The sequence below is a fragment of the Somniosus microcephalus genome, chromosome 3, assembly GCF_052327205.1.
Source record: "Somniosus microcephalus isolate GS21.2 chromosome 3, FLI_Smic_1.0, whole genome shotgun sequence".
Classification (NCBI taxonomy): Eukaryota; Metazoa; Chordata; class Chondrichthyes; order Squaliformes; family Somniosidae; genus Somniosus; species Somniosus microcephalus.
This window is the reverse complement of record NC_140989.1, coordinates 104251459-104270291: the sequence shown is the minus strand read 5'-3', so window position 1 is coordinate 104270291 and position 18833 is coordinate 104251459. Positions and strand designations below refer to the sequence as shown.

General features: G+C 39.4%; 1 protein-coding gene across 4 annotated transcripts in view; it reads left to right on the top strand.

Moving 5' to 3' along the window:
* bcl11aa (BCL11 transcription factor A a) overlaps positions 1-18833 on the top strand; it is a 172931-nt gene that overhangs the window by 109494 nt on the left and 44604 nt on the right. For 2 of the 4 annotated variants that reach the window (XM_085981415.1, XM_085981419.1), the window contains exon 3: positions 765-5335. In XM_085981415.1, the coding sequence (XP_085837541.1) occupies positions 765-2779 (2015 nt within the window). In that variant the 3' untranslated portion in view covers positions 2780-5335. Of the gene's footprint in view, positions 1-764; positions 5336-14149; positions 14472-18833 lie in introns of those variants that run through there. The other 2 variants (XM_085981416.1, XM_085981417.1) reach the window with 2 other exon arrangements.

Here is an 18833-nt window from a genome sequence, read left to right as displayed (position 1 = left end):
CTGATCTCGGGTGGGCAGCAGTGGGGATGCTGCAGTAGGTCTCAGCAGCTCTGGGTTAAGGGAGGTGAAAGTTGATCAGAGTTCCAGTCAGCACTCACTGCCTAGACTCGTGTATGAGGAATGGCCAGCTGGATGAGGCCCTGGAGGGTGACCAGTGCCTGTACAGCATGTGCCACTGCCTTCAGAGAAGAGGAAACACAAAGTAAAATAGCTAAGTTCTATCTTTTGTCAACTCCAAAAATGGGCAGGACAGGATAGGTTTGCATAGATGGTATAGGGGTTATTGATCATGGCTTGTGTTCAGGAGTTTAATTTGCTGCTGTTAAAAGCCTTATTAACCGTTGTCTCCATATCCTGAGTCTTGGTGGAAAAATTGGACTTCTGCTTTGGTGTCTGATTTACATTTTAGAAATTTGTGCACAGCCCTAAAAAGGATGGATAGCAAATTTATAAAAAGGATTAATAGGGGAATTGTTGGTCTTTATTTACCTAGCAGGGGAAAAAAATTGCTATTGCAACCTAGGCAACTTAAGTAGGTGAGTAGTTTGACCAGATAAACAAGAAATGTTCAGTCATTTTAAATGGTGAGAAATTAAACCATTTTGACTTTGTTCAAGTTGCTTCATGGTGCTTTTTAATTTTCCATTAAATTTGAGTAGTCAGTTTCTATAACACTTTTTTTCTTTTAAATAAATGTTTGAAAATAGCAGTTGAGCCTGGTATTCAGTCATCTTCATGCTGGCATTGTTTGTTTTCTCTTGCAGGAAAGGATGAGCCGAGCAGTTACACTTGCACAACTTGCAAACAGCCATTCAACAGTGCATGGTTTCTCCTCCAACATGCCCAGAACACCCATGGATTCCGAATTTATTTGGAGACTGAGCATGGAAGTCCCTTGACCCCACGGGTTGGCATTCCTTCAGGACTTGGGGCAGACTGTGCCCCTCAGCCCCCTCTTCATGGACTTCACGTAGCAGACAATAGTCCTTTCAACCTGCTGAGAATGTCTGGGCCTGTCTCCCGGGAAACTCCAGGGCTTGGAGAAGGCCGCTTTCCCCCTACACCTCCGTTGTTTAGCCCTCCACCCCGGCATCACCTAGACCCGCATCGAATGGATCGGCTGAGTGCCGAGGAGATGGCTATGGCGGCAGCACATCACACCAGTGCCTTTGACAGGGTACTGCGTCTTAACTCCATACCTATAGAGCCACCATCCATGGATTTCTCTAGGAGGCTTAGAGAATTGGCTGGCAACACCTCCACTCCTCCATTGTCACCGAACCGGCCTAGTCCTATGCAAAGGCTATTGCAACCATTCCAATCAAGCAACAAATCCCCATTTCTCAGCACACCGCCCCTCCCACCCCTGCAGCCCGCAGCACCTCCTGCCCCTCCTGTGCTCAAGTCCAAGTCCTGTGAATTCTGTGGGAAAACATTTAAGTTTCAGAGCAACTTGATAGTGCACCGCCGAAGCCACACCGGTGAGAAACCATACAAGTGCCACCTTTGTGATCACGCCTGCACTCAGGCCAGCAAATTAAAGAGGCACATGAAAACACATTTGCACAAGTCCTCACCCATGACAGTCAAGTCAGACGATGGGCTTTCCACCGCCAGCTCTCCTGAACCTGGTACTAGTGACCTTGTTGGCAGTGCCAGCAGTGCCCTCAAGTCTGTCGTAGCCAAGTACAAGAGTGAAACTGACGCCAATATGATTCCAGAAAACGGGGAGGAAGAGGAAGAGGAGGAGGAAGAGGAAGAAGAGGAGGAGGAGGAGGAAGAGGAGGAAGAGGAACCTGAAAATGAAAATAGGCCTGATTTTGCCTTTGGTGTCAGTCTAGAGGGTGGGCGTCACCATGAGAACAGCTCGAGGCCTGTAGAGGAGAAGAGGTCTCTGCCTGAAGTGATGCATAGCATTGCCATGAATACAATGCAGCACTATGGTGAGGCCTTCCACCAAGTCCTTGTTGAAAAACACAAGCGGACTCAACACTCGTCTGAAACAGAAGTTCACAGAGACACTTATGATGAAGACTCGGTTGCTGGTGAATCTGATCGCACAGATGATGGTACAGTCAACGGTAGAGGTTCCTCTCCAGGTGAATCGGCCTCTGGGGGCTTATCCAAGAAGCCTATATTGGGAAGCCCGACTTCCCTCAGCCCTTTTTCCAAACGCATTAAACTTGAGAAAGACTTTGACCTGCCATCAGCACCTTTGGCTCCCACAGACAACGTTTACTCACAGTGGCTTGCTGGTTATGCGGCCTCACGACAGATGAAAGACCCATTCCTCAGCTTTGGAGACTCCAGACAATCGCCTTTTGCTACTTCATCTGAGCACTCTTCAGAAAATGGAAGTTTACGCTTTTCCACTCCTCCAGGAGAAATGGACGGTGGGATCTCAGGTCGGAGTGGCACAGGAAGTGGTGGGAGCACGCCCCACATCACTGGACCCGGTCCTGGGCGGCCCAGCTCCAAAGAGGGCAAGCGAAGTGACACGTGCGAATTTTGCGGCAAAATCTTCAAGAACTGCAGCAATCTCACAGTCCACCGGAGAAGCCACACGGGCGAGAGACCATACAAATGTGACCTGTGCAACTACGCCTGTGCCCAGAGTAGCAAGCTCACGCGACACATGAAAACGCACGGTCAGGTGGGGAAAGACGTTTACAAATGTGAAATTTGTCAGATGCCTTTTAGCGTGTATAGTACCCTCGAGAAACACATGAAAAAATGGCACAGTGAGCGCTTGTTAAATAATGATATAAAAACTGATTAGGTGTATTGATGCTCAAGTTCCCTATAGCTTTTTTCTATTCTCTTGTGATCAAAACGAAGTGGAAGCTGAGGACGTAAGGAACATGTGCTTGATGCCAGCACGACTGGTTTAATGTCACTGATGAATGCATGATTTGTATCGGGGCAATACTATTGCATTTACGCAAACTCGAGCCTTTCTCTTGTGCAATAATTTACGTGTTGTGTATGTTATTGTTTTTTTTTCTTTTAGACAGCATGTATGGTATGTTCGGCAATTTTACTTCTGTCCTCAGTTGGTGTTGAGTAACTACCCTTCTCTGTCCTTTTTTTTGGTTTTTGAAAGAAGACTACCATGCTGCATAGTGTCCTGTAACACATATCATGTACAGTTTAAGTTGTAACATAGAGAGGGAAAACAAAAATGGGGGAACCCCCTCCCCCAATTTATTCCTTTGTTTAACCCTCTATGGACAGGCTGGAATTCGCACTGTTAAAGCCGTCTTTTTTTCCAAAAGAAGAATCTGTCCTCAATGGGTTAATATATTAAATTAGAACATAAGAACAATTGCTGGCCTTGACTTTTGGAGAAGCAAAAAAAATTGATGATGGTGATTGGGTGAATACTATTGTTTGGTTAAAGGAAAAAGAATAATCTGAGTGCCTTGAATCTATTTAAACTGTATTGGTTTTCTTTCTGTTCTTCAGTTAGGTACTGGAGGAGTAGCCTTGGGTTTGTGTTGCCCCAAGTGATGGTTCCACATCATGCACCTGATAGCTTTGGCTACCAGTGAGTTAACCAATTCTCAATATTTAAGCAAAATGAAAGTAAAAAACAGGAGGAACAAAGGAGGAAAAAAAAGTCTTGACAATTCCATTAATGTCACAGCATCCATCTGTGATCCCTAAAGTCATGCTTGGTTCATACACCACACGGCAGTTGTATAAACATAAAGATGATACATTAATACTCGTAACAGCCCAACCACCCACCCCCAGCTTGTATTTAAATCGCACTTGACTCCGCTTGTGACTTCTATGCCCTTTCTTTAATCAGGGGTACAGAGGCTGAGCAAAAAGACAAAAGGATAAAAGACAGCTCAGATAGGACAATTAAGTGCACTGTACAATTTTCCCAGTTTACAAACATATAATTAAGGGAAAAAAACTTACTAAAATACTAAGGAAAGAAAAATGAACTGATTGTTTAGTGTCAATTTGCCAGTCATTGACTAGAATAGTGCACCTGGCTAAACTTAAAAAGAATATAAAATGTAAAGCAACACGATTTAACAGCACGTCTCCTCAGCGGACGATAATGGGACTGCAGGCGATTTAGAATAAATAATCTCGCTACTACAGTGCAAGAATTTTTGTACAGATTTTTTAAGTATAAATGGTAAGAATTTTTTTTAAAAAAACACTTCATTAAGTTAGGGAGAACTATATTTTAGGGTTCCAGTGTCTTGGTGGTTGTCAAGACTCATACATGTTATACAGTTAGTGGATACTCTGCCTTGGATACACAGCTCTTCAGGTTGTATAAAACTTGCATTGGGGAAAGGTTTAAGATTATATATATAGTACTTTAACTATAGGAAAATGCACACATGTTGATTCCTATGCTAAACACATTTATGGTCTCTACTTTTCTGTATTTCTAGAATGGTTATTTGAAATAAATGTTCACCTAGTGTAGGCACTATAGTATTTATATTGAAGCTTGTATTTTTAACTGTTGCTTGTTCTTTAAAGGTATCAACGTACCTTTTTTTGGTAGTGGAAAAAAACACAGGCTGCCACAGTATATTTTTTTAATTTGGCAGGATAATATAGTGCGAATTATTTGTATGTTTCAACAAAAAAAAACAAACAAACAAAAAAAAACACACCCGTGACATTGTACAGATAAGAGGTCGTATAACGGCCGCTTGGGGGAAACTTTAGAACGTCGCGCCAATGGTTAAAGCGGATGGTTGTACATATCTTTCCCTTCCTGCTGCCATACTGTATACAGTACTGCAAGCTAATGTTTGTTCTGTAGTGTGCTTCTGTCTCCTAACCTCTCACCTACTACATTCCAGCATCTAACTTCATATGCAGTAAATTAAATGTTTGCAGTTTTTTCATTGCCAAAAACTAAATGGTGCTTTATATTTAGATTGGGAAAATTTCATATGCAAAGCATATTAAAGCCGCTTGAGTCAATACTTTTTTGTAAATGGCAATGCAGAATATTTTGTTATCGGCCTTTTCTATTCCTGTAATAAAAGCTGTTGTTGTAACTTGAAATTTATCTTTTACTATGGGATTCACTATTTATTATTGCTTATGTGCGCTGTTCAAAACGGATGCACTAAATTGATCTTTTTTTCATTTTTATTTTTTAATTTTTTTTTTGTTTAGATGACCAAAGGTCATTACAACCTGGCTTTTATTGTATTTGTTTCTGGTCTGTGTTAAGTTCAGGAGTCTATTGGAAACCACTGTCTGTGTTTTGGCAGTTGTCTGCATTATCCTGTTCACATGCCCATTTTGTCCCTTTATGAAAAAAAATTAATAAAAATTTTAAAGCTAATTGGTGAACCTTGTGTGTGCTTATTTATTGCTTTCCTCATTTTTTTTTTAGTTTTTAAATTTATTTAGTTATTTGTTTTTTTATGGCATACTCAAAGTACATAGCTTTTGCTCCAGCTGAGGTTTCTCTCTGCAATGACTCCCTTTCTCTGACCTATATAGGTTTTGGTAGCATGCTGGAGAAAATGACCTGCCTTCTGTAAGGGTTTAACATGTCAGATAACCAGCAAATTCACAGTGTGCCATGTGCAGGTTTGTATCCTGCATGGGTGAGGGGTTACCGGTCATCTGGCTAGATTGTGTAGACCATTGGGTGTCCAATAAGATTTTTAAAATCATATTTTATTGAAAATGAATGAAGCATACAATAAATTCTTCGTCACTAACAAAGTGTCTAGATAGAACAATTAATTGATGCCTATTCTGCCCCCCCCCCCCCCCAAAGAGTAAATGATTAATTAATCTTCATATTTGTGCACTCCGTCTCTACATTTAGAATTAATAGTTGGTCAGTTGGTCAGGTAGTAGTTGAAAATGGAGGCACCTGTTTAGTTAAATTGCAACAAATCAGTTGATCACTAAACCCCAAATATCTGGACCTGACCATGAGGTGAACTGCTGAGTGTAGCTGCTGTACTTGCTCAGCCAATGTTGCACCTTCTGCTTGTAAGACATTGTTTTGAGAGTTGAGGCCCTAATGAGCTAAGATGATATGAGGTAGATAAGTAGCAAATACTTGATGAGGATTGGTGGTATTTGCTATACCTCACACAGGTGTGGGAAAATCTAATCACAAGTGAGTTGCAATGGGGTCCCATCTTGGTGTTAAAAATATCTTGTAACTCCTCAACCATCACCATAAGTTCTGTTTATAACACAAGTGTGTTCAAACATTTTTTTCAGTTTTGTTCCTTTAACTATCTTAATGCAGTGACTTGCGATAAGGTGTGACTCCAAAGGTGGGCACAGTCCAATCCTACCCCAATATGACATCTGCACACATGCACTTCCCAGCAGGGATTACTGGTAAGCAAGCAGCGACGAGAGCCCTGGAATTTTCTTTTACCCTTCTCTGGGTGCTGAGGCTGACTGTATTCATTCTCTGTCTCCATGGCCTACATCAACTGACCCGGTGTAGAACATGGATTGAACCTGGTCTGCGCGGTTCAGAATCACATTGAGCAGTGCATTTACTCACTGAGCATCAGGGAGCCTGATTTGAATTGTTTTTAATTGATTTGTTTTTAGAAGTTTGATGACATGGCTATCAATGGCCACGTTAGAATTGCAGAGGGAGGAGAGGGCTGTACCACTGAGATTGGAGAAGGGAGGGGAGGACTGTGCCACTGTGAGATCGGAGAAGAGAGGGGAGGCCTGTGCCCCGAGATTAGAGACCGAAGGGGAGGCTGTGTTACTGTGAGATTGGAGAAGGGAGGGGAGGCCTGTGCCCCGAGATTAGAGACCGAAGGGGAGGCTGTGTTACTGTGAGATCGGAGAAGAGCGGGGAGGCCTGTGCCCCGAGATTAGAGACGAGGGGAGGCTGTGCTACTGTGAGATATACCCCAGATCTGCATCTTGAATGTCCTGTGGTCGATGTCAAATGGGAACAAATTAACCATGTTTGAGACTGATGACTGATGTTGAATGGTGGATCGTCATTGACTTTGGTTCCAATATGCTCAAATACGTTACATTATTAAGAAATAAAAGATCAATTTAGGATAGTCTTCATTGAAGTAACAGTGGGGTAACATTTCAATTTAGATCCTTTCTTTTAATCCCCCTCCTGTTGACTCCCCAGTCACAGTCTATTTTAAATAATGTTCACCACATATTCCGCAGAGCCACTGATATTAACTGCTTAGCACCAGGATTGATCGGAGTTCACCAATGAAATTAGACCCATAGGTTTGTTAAGCCTGTAACAAAATCAAAAAGTTGAAATAAATTCAAAGTGGCCAACAAATTGAAATTTTATTTAAGCCAGATATTTCTTTCATTTCAGTAACAATGTATAAGTAGTTAATGGCAAAACTAACACACAGGAGTGAGGCAAAATCAGCAACAAGTAAAAAAAAAACTAACACAGGAGTGAGGCAAAATCAGCAACAAGTAAAAAAAAAACTAACACACAGGAGTGAGGCAAAATCAGCAACAAGTAAAAAAAAACTAACACACAGGAGTGAGGCAAAATCAGCAACAAGTTTATAAAAAAAAAAAAAAAGTTGCCAAGAAAACCATTGGCCTGGAACTAGCTACTATTACCATAAAGAAACTAGGGATTACTAATAGTTTTAGGATTTTCATACAAGGGTGTAATAAGAGGGAAGGAATGTCCACACGCATGGTTTTTTTTTTAGTCAATATTATAACATTAAAATATCTAATCTTTTTGGCCATTTTCTCCCCTCTACTGAAGGCATTGATTACTGCTGGGGTACAGATTCACAAGCTCCCCCAAGTACTTCACTCAAGTGGCCATATTTGTGCCCAGGTGGTGAATGTCCACCAGCTATTTGACCACTGAAGGCATTACAGCAAGCCTGATCCTGTCCTCTTCCAATGCCCACTCAGACACATTTCCAGCAGGATGAGAATCGGAAGCCGGGATCCTGGCTGGCTTTCCCCTCTCTAGCCTAGGAGCACTGAGGCCAATTCTAGCATCTTTGCTGCTACTCTGGTTGAGATCAGCTAACTTGGCACAGTCTGGGAATCGAACCTGGGATCTTCTAGTCTATCTGGCTCAGCTATATAATGGGGGTGAAATTGGTCTTCGCCAGTAGCACAAAACGGGCTTGTAGCGAATCGGCAGTCTGCTTTACACTGCGCCCGATCTTTCCATTTGACTTCAATGTTTTGCGTTACTGGTGAAGACCAATTTCACCCCCAATGTCTTTACCAACTGACCCACCAGGAGAGCCTGCCAATTTGATATTTTTATATATGTAAAAATATTATGTTGAGTTGAAGCTCAAAATGAAAGATAAATGTTTTCCTAGCTTTGAATAAACTAAACCAATCCATGCTAGAAATTACTTTTGGCAATATTAGCAAGCATGTAATTAAGATGTTTGCATGACATTCCTCTGTCCACTATCATGACAGGGACATTGATCATTGGGTTAAAATAATAAATATAGGTTTGTCATACAAACATGTTAAAACATTTTCTGGTAATATTGCCAACAGTAGCTTTTAACTTATATTTTTTTTCTTTAGTGTTAATTATGTTTTTGTTGTATTAACTGAACCCTTTCAGTATCTGATTTGTGCAAAGTTTTGACATGCAGACCAGGTAATAGATTAACCTTTTCATGTTGTACAATAACTAAGATATCATTCATTTCTGTCCTTTTCCAAAGAGTACAAAAAAGGAGGGAGATAATGCTGGTGCACACTTCCTTTTGTTGTACATGTTCCACTTTGAGAGGGGGAGTGAGTAGGTAATCACTCTCTGTGCTCCTGTAAAAAGGTGGAAATCTCTGAAGTGTCGCTAAGGGGTGACTATTTAGACTCAACCCGTAATAATTTATAAAATAGAAACGTAATTAATTTTTTTGTAAACATTTTCCTACTTGTGTTTAAAATCATTGTCAAAAATGTTGGATCTGTTTGTATTCAGAAATCATGCCTGACTCAAAATATAAAGACATTTTTGGAAACTTTTATTAAATAACTTATGAATTAGGTTACACTTAGTCTAGACCCCCACTTATCCTTGTCCAGAAAACACCCATTTGCTGACTCTTCCTGTATGTTTTGAGCAGTAGGAGTGCAGCACTTGACCAACAACAGAGAAGAATTTACAATATTTTCATTAATAATTTAAACTTTATTAAAAATGTGTAGGTAATAAAAAGAGCAAATGTTGGAAATACATAGCAGAACCCAGAAATTACCTGAAACCTTGTTTTCTTTCAAATGCTGACTGACTTGCTATGCATTTCCATTATTTTCTGTGTACATTTCAAATTTCCAGCATTCGCTGATTTTTTTTCCTTTTAATATATAAAAATGGTTTAATTTGCCAAATAAATTCTTTTAATTTTTTTTGTTGAAACTAACATCGTCGTTGCAAGTGCTCCAGATTTAGTCTCATCAAATGGAGGACACTGTAGCTTTAAACCTTAGTGTGCCTGCGGGCGTGTTTCTATTGGCATCTCTTCGTACACCAACAACCATATTTCAAACAAATCACTGGTGCATGCACCATGTAGCCTAAATACTGCAAGCAAGGTGGCAAAAGGAAACGGTGGCTTTCCCGAACTGTTCCACATTAATTGCATTATAAAATCGTGAACCTGTGAGGCCTTTGTGCGTTTATGAGAATTTCATGAGCAGATTTATATGACCAGCACAACATGTTAGGCACCATTATAAAACCATATACAAGTCTGACCCCTTGTTCTCATAAATTTGGGATGTATATACTTTCTTTGTTGTTACATATTATTTGAATTGATAAAACTGCAATGTCACATTTAAATGCATCTGTACATTTATAAAGGAACAGACATTTTTTGCTTTGTAAACAGAGAGGGGCAAGAGCGGGGCATCACACCTGCAGTGCTATGCACTATTGAGACACAAGGGACTTAAAAACCCATATTCCAAAATATAGAAACTGCAGATGTGGCAGCACCTTGCTTTAAAGGGTAAGGCTACACTTGCTCTGTTTAAGCTGCTATCGAGTTACGTCTTTTCAACTGGAGTGGTTTAACAAATCAAATGCCGCCTTTATATAACTGTCAGCCTTTGAAAACTGCAAACATATGCAAAGCTATTGGAATCGGGTAGTGTGATCATCTGGTTATGTGTTGGGCATCTCGGGCCTGATTTATGGGTATTTTTAGGACAGATTCTATGGTCTGTATTAGGGGAACCAATTTGGATAGATATGTCTTGCATTTTATCCATATTAGAATATTTTTTAAAGTATCCATACATAATTTAAATTTCTATACCACATTAAAAATCTATTAGTTTGACAGATATTCATAAAGAAGCATGGATTTGACCAGAAATGAAACAGGGATCCATAACTAATGTGCGAGACAGAGAAAGAAAGGGAAAGAGAGAGATAGAAAAAAGTATGAAATAAGTGGGGGGGGTTGGGGGGGAATGGGGGTTCATAGAAACAACAATGATGTAAACCTACACATTTTATACTTCAGAAATGATTTGCTTTTCAAAATATAAATTCTGAGCTTCACTTAAATTTTTTTAAATGACTAATTTTTAATTAACACTGGTTATGACAAATTTGAAGACGAGCAAGAAGTTCTCTTAGTGTCCTGACTAACATTCCTCCCTCAACCAATACCATCAAAAACAGATTAACTCATCATTCCATTTCATTGCTTTTTGTGGAAAATGGCTACCTTCTCTGTACAAATAACAGCTATTGCACTTCAAACTAACTATGTTATTAATTAAAAAAATTATTCTCCGGATGTGGACATCACTGGCAATGCCGGTATTTATTGCCCATCCCTAGTTGCCCTTGAGTGGCTTGCTTGGCCTCTTCAGAAGGCAGTTAACTTAAGATGTTAAGTCCATTTTATCTCAGGGAAAAAAAAGGTTGAAAGTAAGTAGTGTACATGGGAGCAGAAAGTTGCAAAGGGACACTGATAGATTAAGTGAGTGGGCAAAACTGTGGCAGATTGAGTTCAATGTGAGGATGTATGAGGTAATCTACTTTGGACACAAGAAAAATCAGAGCATTTCCTAAATGGTAAGAAGCTAGGAACTGTGGAGGAGCAAAGGTTTAGGGGTCCATGTACAGTAATGACTTAAAAACTAGTGGACAGGTACAAAAAATATTTAAAAATACTAATACTAATGCTAGCCTTTATCTCAAATGGGCCGGAATACAAAGGGTGGAAGATATGTCAGTTATATAAAACTCTGGTTAGACATCATCTGGAGCGTTTTGTTCAGTTCTTGGCACTGCACCTAAGGAAGGATACATTGGCCTTGGAGGGGTGCAGTGTAGATTCACCAGAATGAGACTGGGGCTAAAAGGGTTAAATTATGAGGACAGGTTGCATAGACTAGGCTTGTATTCCCTTGAATATAGAAGATTAAGGGGTGATCTAATTGAGGTCTTTAAGATGATTAAAGGAGTTGATAGTGCAGATAGATAGAAATTATTTCCTCTGGTGGGGGGAGTCCAGAACTAGGGGGCATAACCTTAAAATTAAAGCTAGGCCGTTCAGGGGAGATGTCAGGAAGCACTTCGCACAAAGGGTAGTGGAGATTTGGAACCTCTCTTCCCCCAAAAAGCTATTGAAGCTAGGTCAATTGAAAATTTCAAAACTCAGATTGATAGATTTTTGTTAGGCAAGGGTATTAACAGATATGGAACCAGGTGGGTAAATGTTGTTAAGATACAGATCAGCCATGATCTAATTGAATGACAGGACAGGCTCGAGGGGCTGAATGGCCTACTCCGGCTCCTATGTTCCATATAAAGCTTTCCTTTTGTTAGTGTTTCTGGTTTCTTGTATTTCAGACAGCTGTTGTGAACACTCTGACTTCATCATCTAGGGGTTAAAATTCCTGTTTTCCCTAATTTTATCAAAAAAAGTAGAGTACTGTAACACTTTTCACTCCTGTCTCTTTTTTACTAAAATTAGTAAAGACAGATATTTCAGTTCCCTGGTGACAGAACTCTGAATCTCTTCAAAGCAGTGAAATGACTGCTGTGCAGTAAATAGACAATCTTCAGAATGAAACTTGCTTTTGCTATGTAAATAAAATGATGAAAATGAACTTACTGCTGGGAAGTAGGTACTGGAGGGTGCTCTGTGTATTAAATAAAAGCTGTTTGAAGCCTGAAATTTTCCTTTAATAATATTTGTTCTAAATCACTTTTCATTAGTAATTAATGAAACCTTTATTTAGATATTGCATAAATAATAAAATGGAAATGATCTGTTTTTAACTTCAACTAGAAATGCATCTTTATCGTGCTAACTATTTGACCTTCACTTAATTAGATTTTACTGCATCTTGGCAATATGCAGTAAACTTGGTGCTGCAAAGAATGTGGCACATGAACCCTTTACTGCACTAATGTTGCACATTCAGTGGTAAAAAACACATTCATTTTTAGATAGACTGATTATGATTCTTTTTTCCTTTACCAATTAAGGAAATAAGCTGTGTCCATCCTACTCCCCTATTAAAGGGACAAAATCACAATCATCTATTTTATCAGAGCAGGTTAAATAACCCATTTTGACATGTTAATTCACCAATTTGTTTACCTGAATTATCTAATTTATTGTAATCTTTTGGCTTGGGTCCCCTCTTTGTCATCCAAGTCCATGCACCATTCCCTTCCAGGCAGGCAGGTGGCTGACCTCTTAGGCCTATGTCGAAGCTGTTCTTTAGCTGGCCTATTAGAGGTGTGAGGGAGTGGCCTATGGTGAGTTGTTGTCTGTGTATTTTTTTTTCCTTTGGGACAACTCATAGGATTCAACTGGGTGCCAGTCCTGGCTACACAGTCAAGATTGGCAATCCATGTTCTACATCCCACAGTATATGTACTATATAATGGAGCACCTGCCAGTTGCACCACCTGCAATCGGATCATTTCAACCTATCTCATCAACATATTGAATAATCCATTGGAGCAAAAAATAATCTTTATTAAGTTGCTGTAACCAGGTAAAATGATGTGGAATTCATCAGCTAACAGCACATAAGTCATATAGGTCATTTCAAAACAACATATTTTAAAAATATCTAATTTCAAATTATGTGGCATATTTTAGTATTTTTAAACTCTTATTTGATTTGTGACCTATGCAGAAATTTGAGGAAGGTTCTATCTGCGTAGCAAAATCGGAAACAAGTCTCTTTATAAATGGGTTTACAAGTTCAATAGATGTAGTGCACAGAGGAAATCTCCCTGCATTGTGAGCATTTCGTTTAAAAAAAAAAAAAAAGTGAACTAAATTTTGTGAATTATACTACAACCTAGACTTGGAAAAAATCATTTTCAATCTATCCATAACAACACTGTGATTCTGCTGTTTATTTGACCTAGATAAAATTGGAGAACTTTGACGGACTACAAACTTTCCTTTACTCAACAACATTTTCTAAATAGCTTTTTCAAAATGTTGTTTGATATACAGTACTGTGCTTTTACTTTACATAAATACTCTCAAAGCATTAATACTGCACTGGAGAATGGCATGGCTACAAATTGTAAATAGAGCTTCTATTATGCATATGTTCTTACAACGAGTGGATCTTTCATCACAAAGAAATTGTAGCATGATACTTGTATATGATTTGCATTTTACATATTTGTTTAAGGTTTATTTAAGCTTGAATATGGTGCTGTTTTGCTGATATGATTTGAGACTCAATGAAGTTACATTTTATAAAGCGTTTAAATGACATGTAAGTTTGGGGGCTTAGTGGCACAATACAGTCTCATTTGTTCCGAAGCAAATTGGGTTCGGTGATGAGTGCTGCTGGCCTATCCTGGGTACTTTATACGTTAAAAGTGTAAAACCGTTAAAGGATGGGGGTGGGGAGAGGGTTGAGATTCTAAACGTTTGTGATGTCGATTACTGTTGCTAATTTTTGTGACTGCCATTTTAGTCTGAAATCTTGATGATTTCCAAGTACAATTGGTGTTTCTGTTTCCTTGCAGTTCTATCATGTCTATCTTTGCTGTTTTTAGGATGTGTTGATTTTTTTAAACTCAATTCATATTTATCTAAAAGTAGTGTAAAGCTCTCTTTAACCTTTTTTTTCTTTCAATTTTTCTCTCCTTTCCCCTCATCTCCTGAAGGCAGTGACTCAATTTGGGATACGGATCCATGAGCGCCGGCAGCCCTGCAGTACATCATCTATGCGGCCATTCTTCATGTGTGAGCCTAGACAGTGAGTGCTGGTAGGCTATTTGACTGTGGAAAGCATCACAGCTAAGCCTGATCCTGTCCTCATCCAAGCACCGCTTATGCCACCATTACGGTCAGGGTCGCTGGATAGCGATCAGGAGTAGAAATCCTGGGTGAATTTCTCGCCTCCTCCCTAGCCTGGTGTGCCAAGACCAATCATAGTGCTCCACCTCTAACCCAGCTGAGATCAGCTAGTTCAGCACAGAACAAGGGTTGGAGCTGGGACCTTCCTGGCCTGTATGCCTGAGTGCCACACCACATTCTGCATTTATCCACTGCGATATTTGGTGGGAATGGAGTGGGGGGAGGGAGGGGGCAAAGAGGAGGGTCCTGTAAGGTCTTCTAATAGACTCACACATTACATTAATAGACAGGCAGTTGAGAGAATGATGAATAAGATTAGCAATTTCAGAAATTTTAATAGACATCCTCAGCTTATATGATGAATTGTGTATACAGTATCACAGAAAATCACATGTAATCATAAAGATATAGAGGAATTGTGTGGCCTCGGTACAGTGAACGTGTTCTATTTGTGATGAAAGTTGATTATTCAAATAAATTGGGGCCAGGAAGTGCAAATTGTGCATGTTCTATTGGAAGGAGTGTGGTTGATGGGAAAATGGTTTATTTTCTTCTATATAAAGAGATACTGAATTTATTATACCAGAACAGAAAGTGGATTATTGACAAGGATCTCATTGAGATAAATATTTCAGTTCTGTATCAACGCCACTCAAATTTTTTTAAATGTCAAAACTCTCAATACTCATGTTCTAGATAGGAAATAATGGGTTCTCCAAGTTATAATTCAGTTTGGATCAAGGTCTAAACCATAGAATTACAAATGACAGCAGATGGGTTACTTCAAGGGTTAGTAAGCTTACTTGTATATCAGAGTTACAGATTCAATTCTAGCTTCACGTCTTACTCTTTTGGCTCGCATTTCAAAATGAAGAGATTGATTTGTATTAAGAAACTGCTCACTTTATCTTTGGTAAAAAGTTTATTTAGAAAGTTAAACATAAACAATATTGGAGAGATTCCAAAAATATGATACTATTGCCACCCAACATCATTAACTTTGATCACCATGGCAGATTCTATGCCCCACCTTCTCCAGCTTACTAATGGAGATATGACCTCCAGGAGACTGTATGATGTATAATATCAAGTCCTAGATAGAAAAGGTATGCATTGCAATGAACTTTTATTACCTTGTACAGTCAGTCCTTGGGCACTTTATTGCCTAATAAATTCAGATACCTGTTTGTCCTGAGTACACTTTCTTAGAAACAAGAAACAAAACAATGCGGTGAACTGAACTGTATTTTTCGGAAACAATCGGACCTTATTTCTAAAAGGTGAATGACTTCTGACGCATTGTGCTGTGTGAGGTGTTTAAGTGCTGGATGACGCAATGCTTCACTTGCTAGAGAAGAAAATTTAAGAAGCATAAATACTTATTCCATCTTTCTAATTAATTTGATGTATACATTTTATCATTTTACGTTTCTATACCAAATATCTTCAGGTGTTTTAATATCGGCTTGTGCATTTAATATTCCAATACTAAAGTACTAGGATAAGTCAGTCAGCGGGTAAATTGCTGCTGTAAAGGTGAATGCCCTTGTTGTGATATTCCTTATCTTTCTTAGATGAGTCCAAACTTGGTGACTTCAATTTAGTAATATGCATAGCTCAGTAGAAATTGATACATGTGAGTTGGGTCCCTCTAACTTGTCAAAACTAGTAAGTTGACCAGCATTCAAGTTGACTTTTGACCTTCTCTCTGCAGAAGTTGCCTTAGCACTAAGACCCTAGTTGTAGTTTACTGCAGAGTTCTATTTATTGTGGGTCAGACACATGTATGGTTTACTGCTGAAACAGCTAAAAATTTGCTGATTTGCTAAAGGCACACAACTTCAAAAAAGATTATCCTGAATGCTAGAGATTTTTCTTGTGTATTGATTTACTGTGTTCTAAACACAGAGCCTCTGTACAATCAAGAAGAGGCCATCAAATTGTTTACCTCAGTTCGTCTACCTCTTGATCAAGTTTCCAGTCTTCTCAGTCTAGAGATAACAGGAGACTTTGACAAAATAACATTGAGAAGCGACTTACAGGAGGAAACCATTGGACCATTGACTCCTGTACCAATATCAAGGTCGAGAAGGTAAGTCCGCTCATTTACTGGAATAGAAATTTTCAGTCCAATCAGATGGTTTCGATAACGGGCGGCCGATCCGCAACATCTGTGCGGTAAGTTGAAAATCTACCCCACAGAATCGTTCACTTCTATATCCTCTGTTTGCTATCTTGGGTGTCCGCAATTTAGATTCTGTTATAGCGAAAGTTTGATAATGCCTTTTTGTTGTTCGTTCCCTGAAGTCTGAGCATAATTTGTATCAGGCCAGAATGAAATCCAGTTTGTTTATCCTTTGATGAAATGGAGGGTTTCTCTCCTTTAGAGATGGGAGATATCTGTTATGTTCCAATCTAAACCTGTCTGTTCATAATGGGTTCCTTGATAAATATGCAGGTGAACGTCCTTAGGAATAACTTTCTAGACAAGATGAACTTGAATTGCCTTTTGGTCAAGGTGGAAAGTCACTCTCTACTGCGGGGGCAGTAATGATCTTTGGGTATGTCCGTAGCATTCAGGATTTTCACTGAATTTCTTAATGGGACCTCATTATCATTGAAAAATATATTATTGGCAGTGGACTCCCTGGAGACCATATTCTTGTATGGCCATGTCCTGTGCCATACCTTCTTACTTCTCTGCATTGTGGGTGATCTGGTTCTGACCACTTGTCTTAATTCAAAGGATTTACTTCACAAACAGGACATTTGCAAGAGTCCCCATTAATGGATCATATGACCAGATCTTTATGGAGTTTGTTGATTGGTCTTGCTTTCATTCTGTCAGTCCCAAGCTAACCCTTGTATTGAGTCTTGACCTTTTGAGTTTCAGATCTTAGCCTTCCAAAGGTAATCTTTTTCTTCATCCTGTTCCTTTTGGCTAAGAGCTACTCTTACTTGGGAGTTTTAAATCCCACATATCTGTGACTTGTCTTCACCTGTATTTGGTAAAGAAACTGTTGGAACATTAATCAGCTGGCTCATCTTGTTTGCAGATATATACCAATCAGTCTGCTCCTGAAAAAAGATGGAAACATTATTCTGTCTATGCTAGTAATCCTATAGTCCATCTACACTAAACACCATTGGGTCTGAGATTAAATCTATCTTTTCCAATGAAGGCATGGGCATTTGCAAGTTAGGGGTGCTTCAATCACCAAGGCCAATAGACTAGGATAGTCTGATAATCAGGAGCCAATCCTTTCATAATCCCTATCTCTGAGAGCTTAGTCTTGCTGAAATGAGTGTTAATGTAGAATGAAAAATCCCAAGTTTAAAATTAATGAAACAGTCCAAGAAATTTAAAGTTGTCATATTTAAGAGGTTCAACATTATTTTAAATGCAATGACAAATCGTTGCTGCTGTCCATCTTTCCATGGGAGTGGGCAGACAACTGCTTTATTCTGCTGGCTCCTTATGTTTATGGACAATCCTCTTCTCTTTTCGTGCACCTTCTTAAACAATCTCTGTCTGCACTTCTGTCAGCATATCAACCTATTCAATGTTGCATTAATCTTCTATGCTCCTTACATTCGCTTCTGCTTCAGAACTGAATGTGAGGAAAGTATGAATGACATAAGCAGGACATCCAGAATTCATCCAAAATGTATTTCTATAATTATGATTTGCTAGTGCTTTTAGGAAAAATGGCCGGTTTTCATGTACTGGTGTAAGTCAGTTCTAATTGTTTACGAACTGATGTAATTCTCATCAGAATGGTAATGTTCTGATAGCAGCCAATTCTTTGGGGAATTACATTTGCTTAATTATTGACATCTACAGGTTCAGATTTGGGTGGGTTCAGAGAGCACACTAGTGGTGAAGGCATAATGGGAAAATGGAAATTCTTGCAGCCTTGGCAAAGCTTAAAAAGCATCTCCACCAATTGCCAATCTTTTCTCGGCCTGAAGGAAGAGAGGGCAAAGAAGTGAGAGTCAAAAATGAAGAAACAGGAAATCCAGTGCGCAGGTATGAGTTTCCAGACAAGTGATGGAGCAGCTTAGCATCCAACTACCTTTTTTATGGCTGTTGAAATGGAGGTAGTTGCAAGGAGAGTAGCCCTGTTTACCACTCCATGGTACCATCTCCAGATCATTATTGCAGTATGTCTAGGCTTGAAGCTGCAGTTGAGTGGTACTGCCACTGTTTGTGCTAGGTTGATTGTGTATGTGCCCTTAGAGCAGATGGCACAACTCTGCAAACCTGGACCCTGTGAAGTCAGCTACCCATTCTCATTATCAGGTAGGTGCGACAATACCTGTGCATATGATTGCTGATGTGTTGGTGGGTACAGCCGATCAGGCTATAATGAGTGGTTATCACCCTGGCATGTCTTCTTTCATGCACTGGCACTGAACACATGACATACTGTGCTTAGGGTGCTTCCGAAGAGCCATCAAGCATTGCAGTTAGTCAAGCTTTCACATATT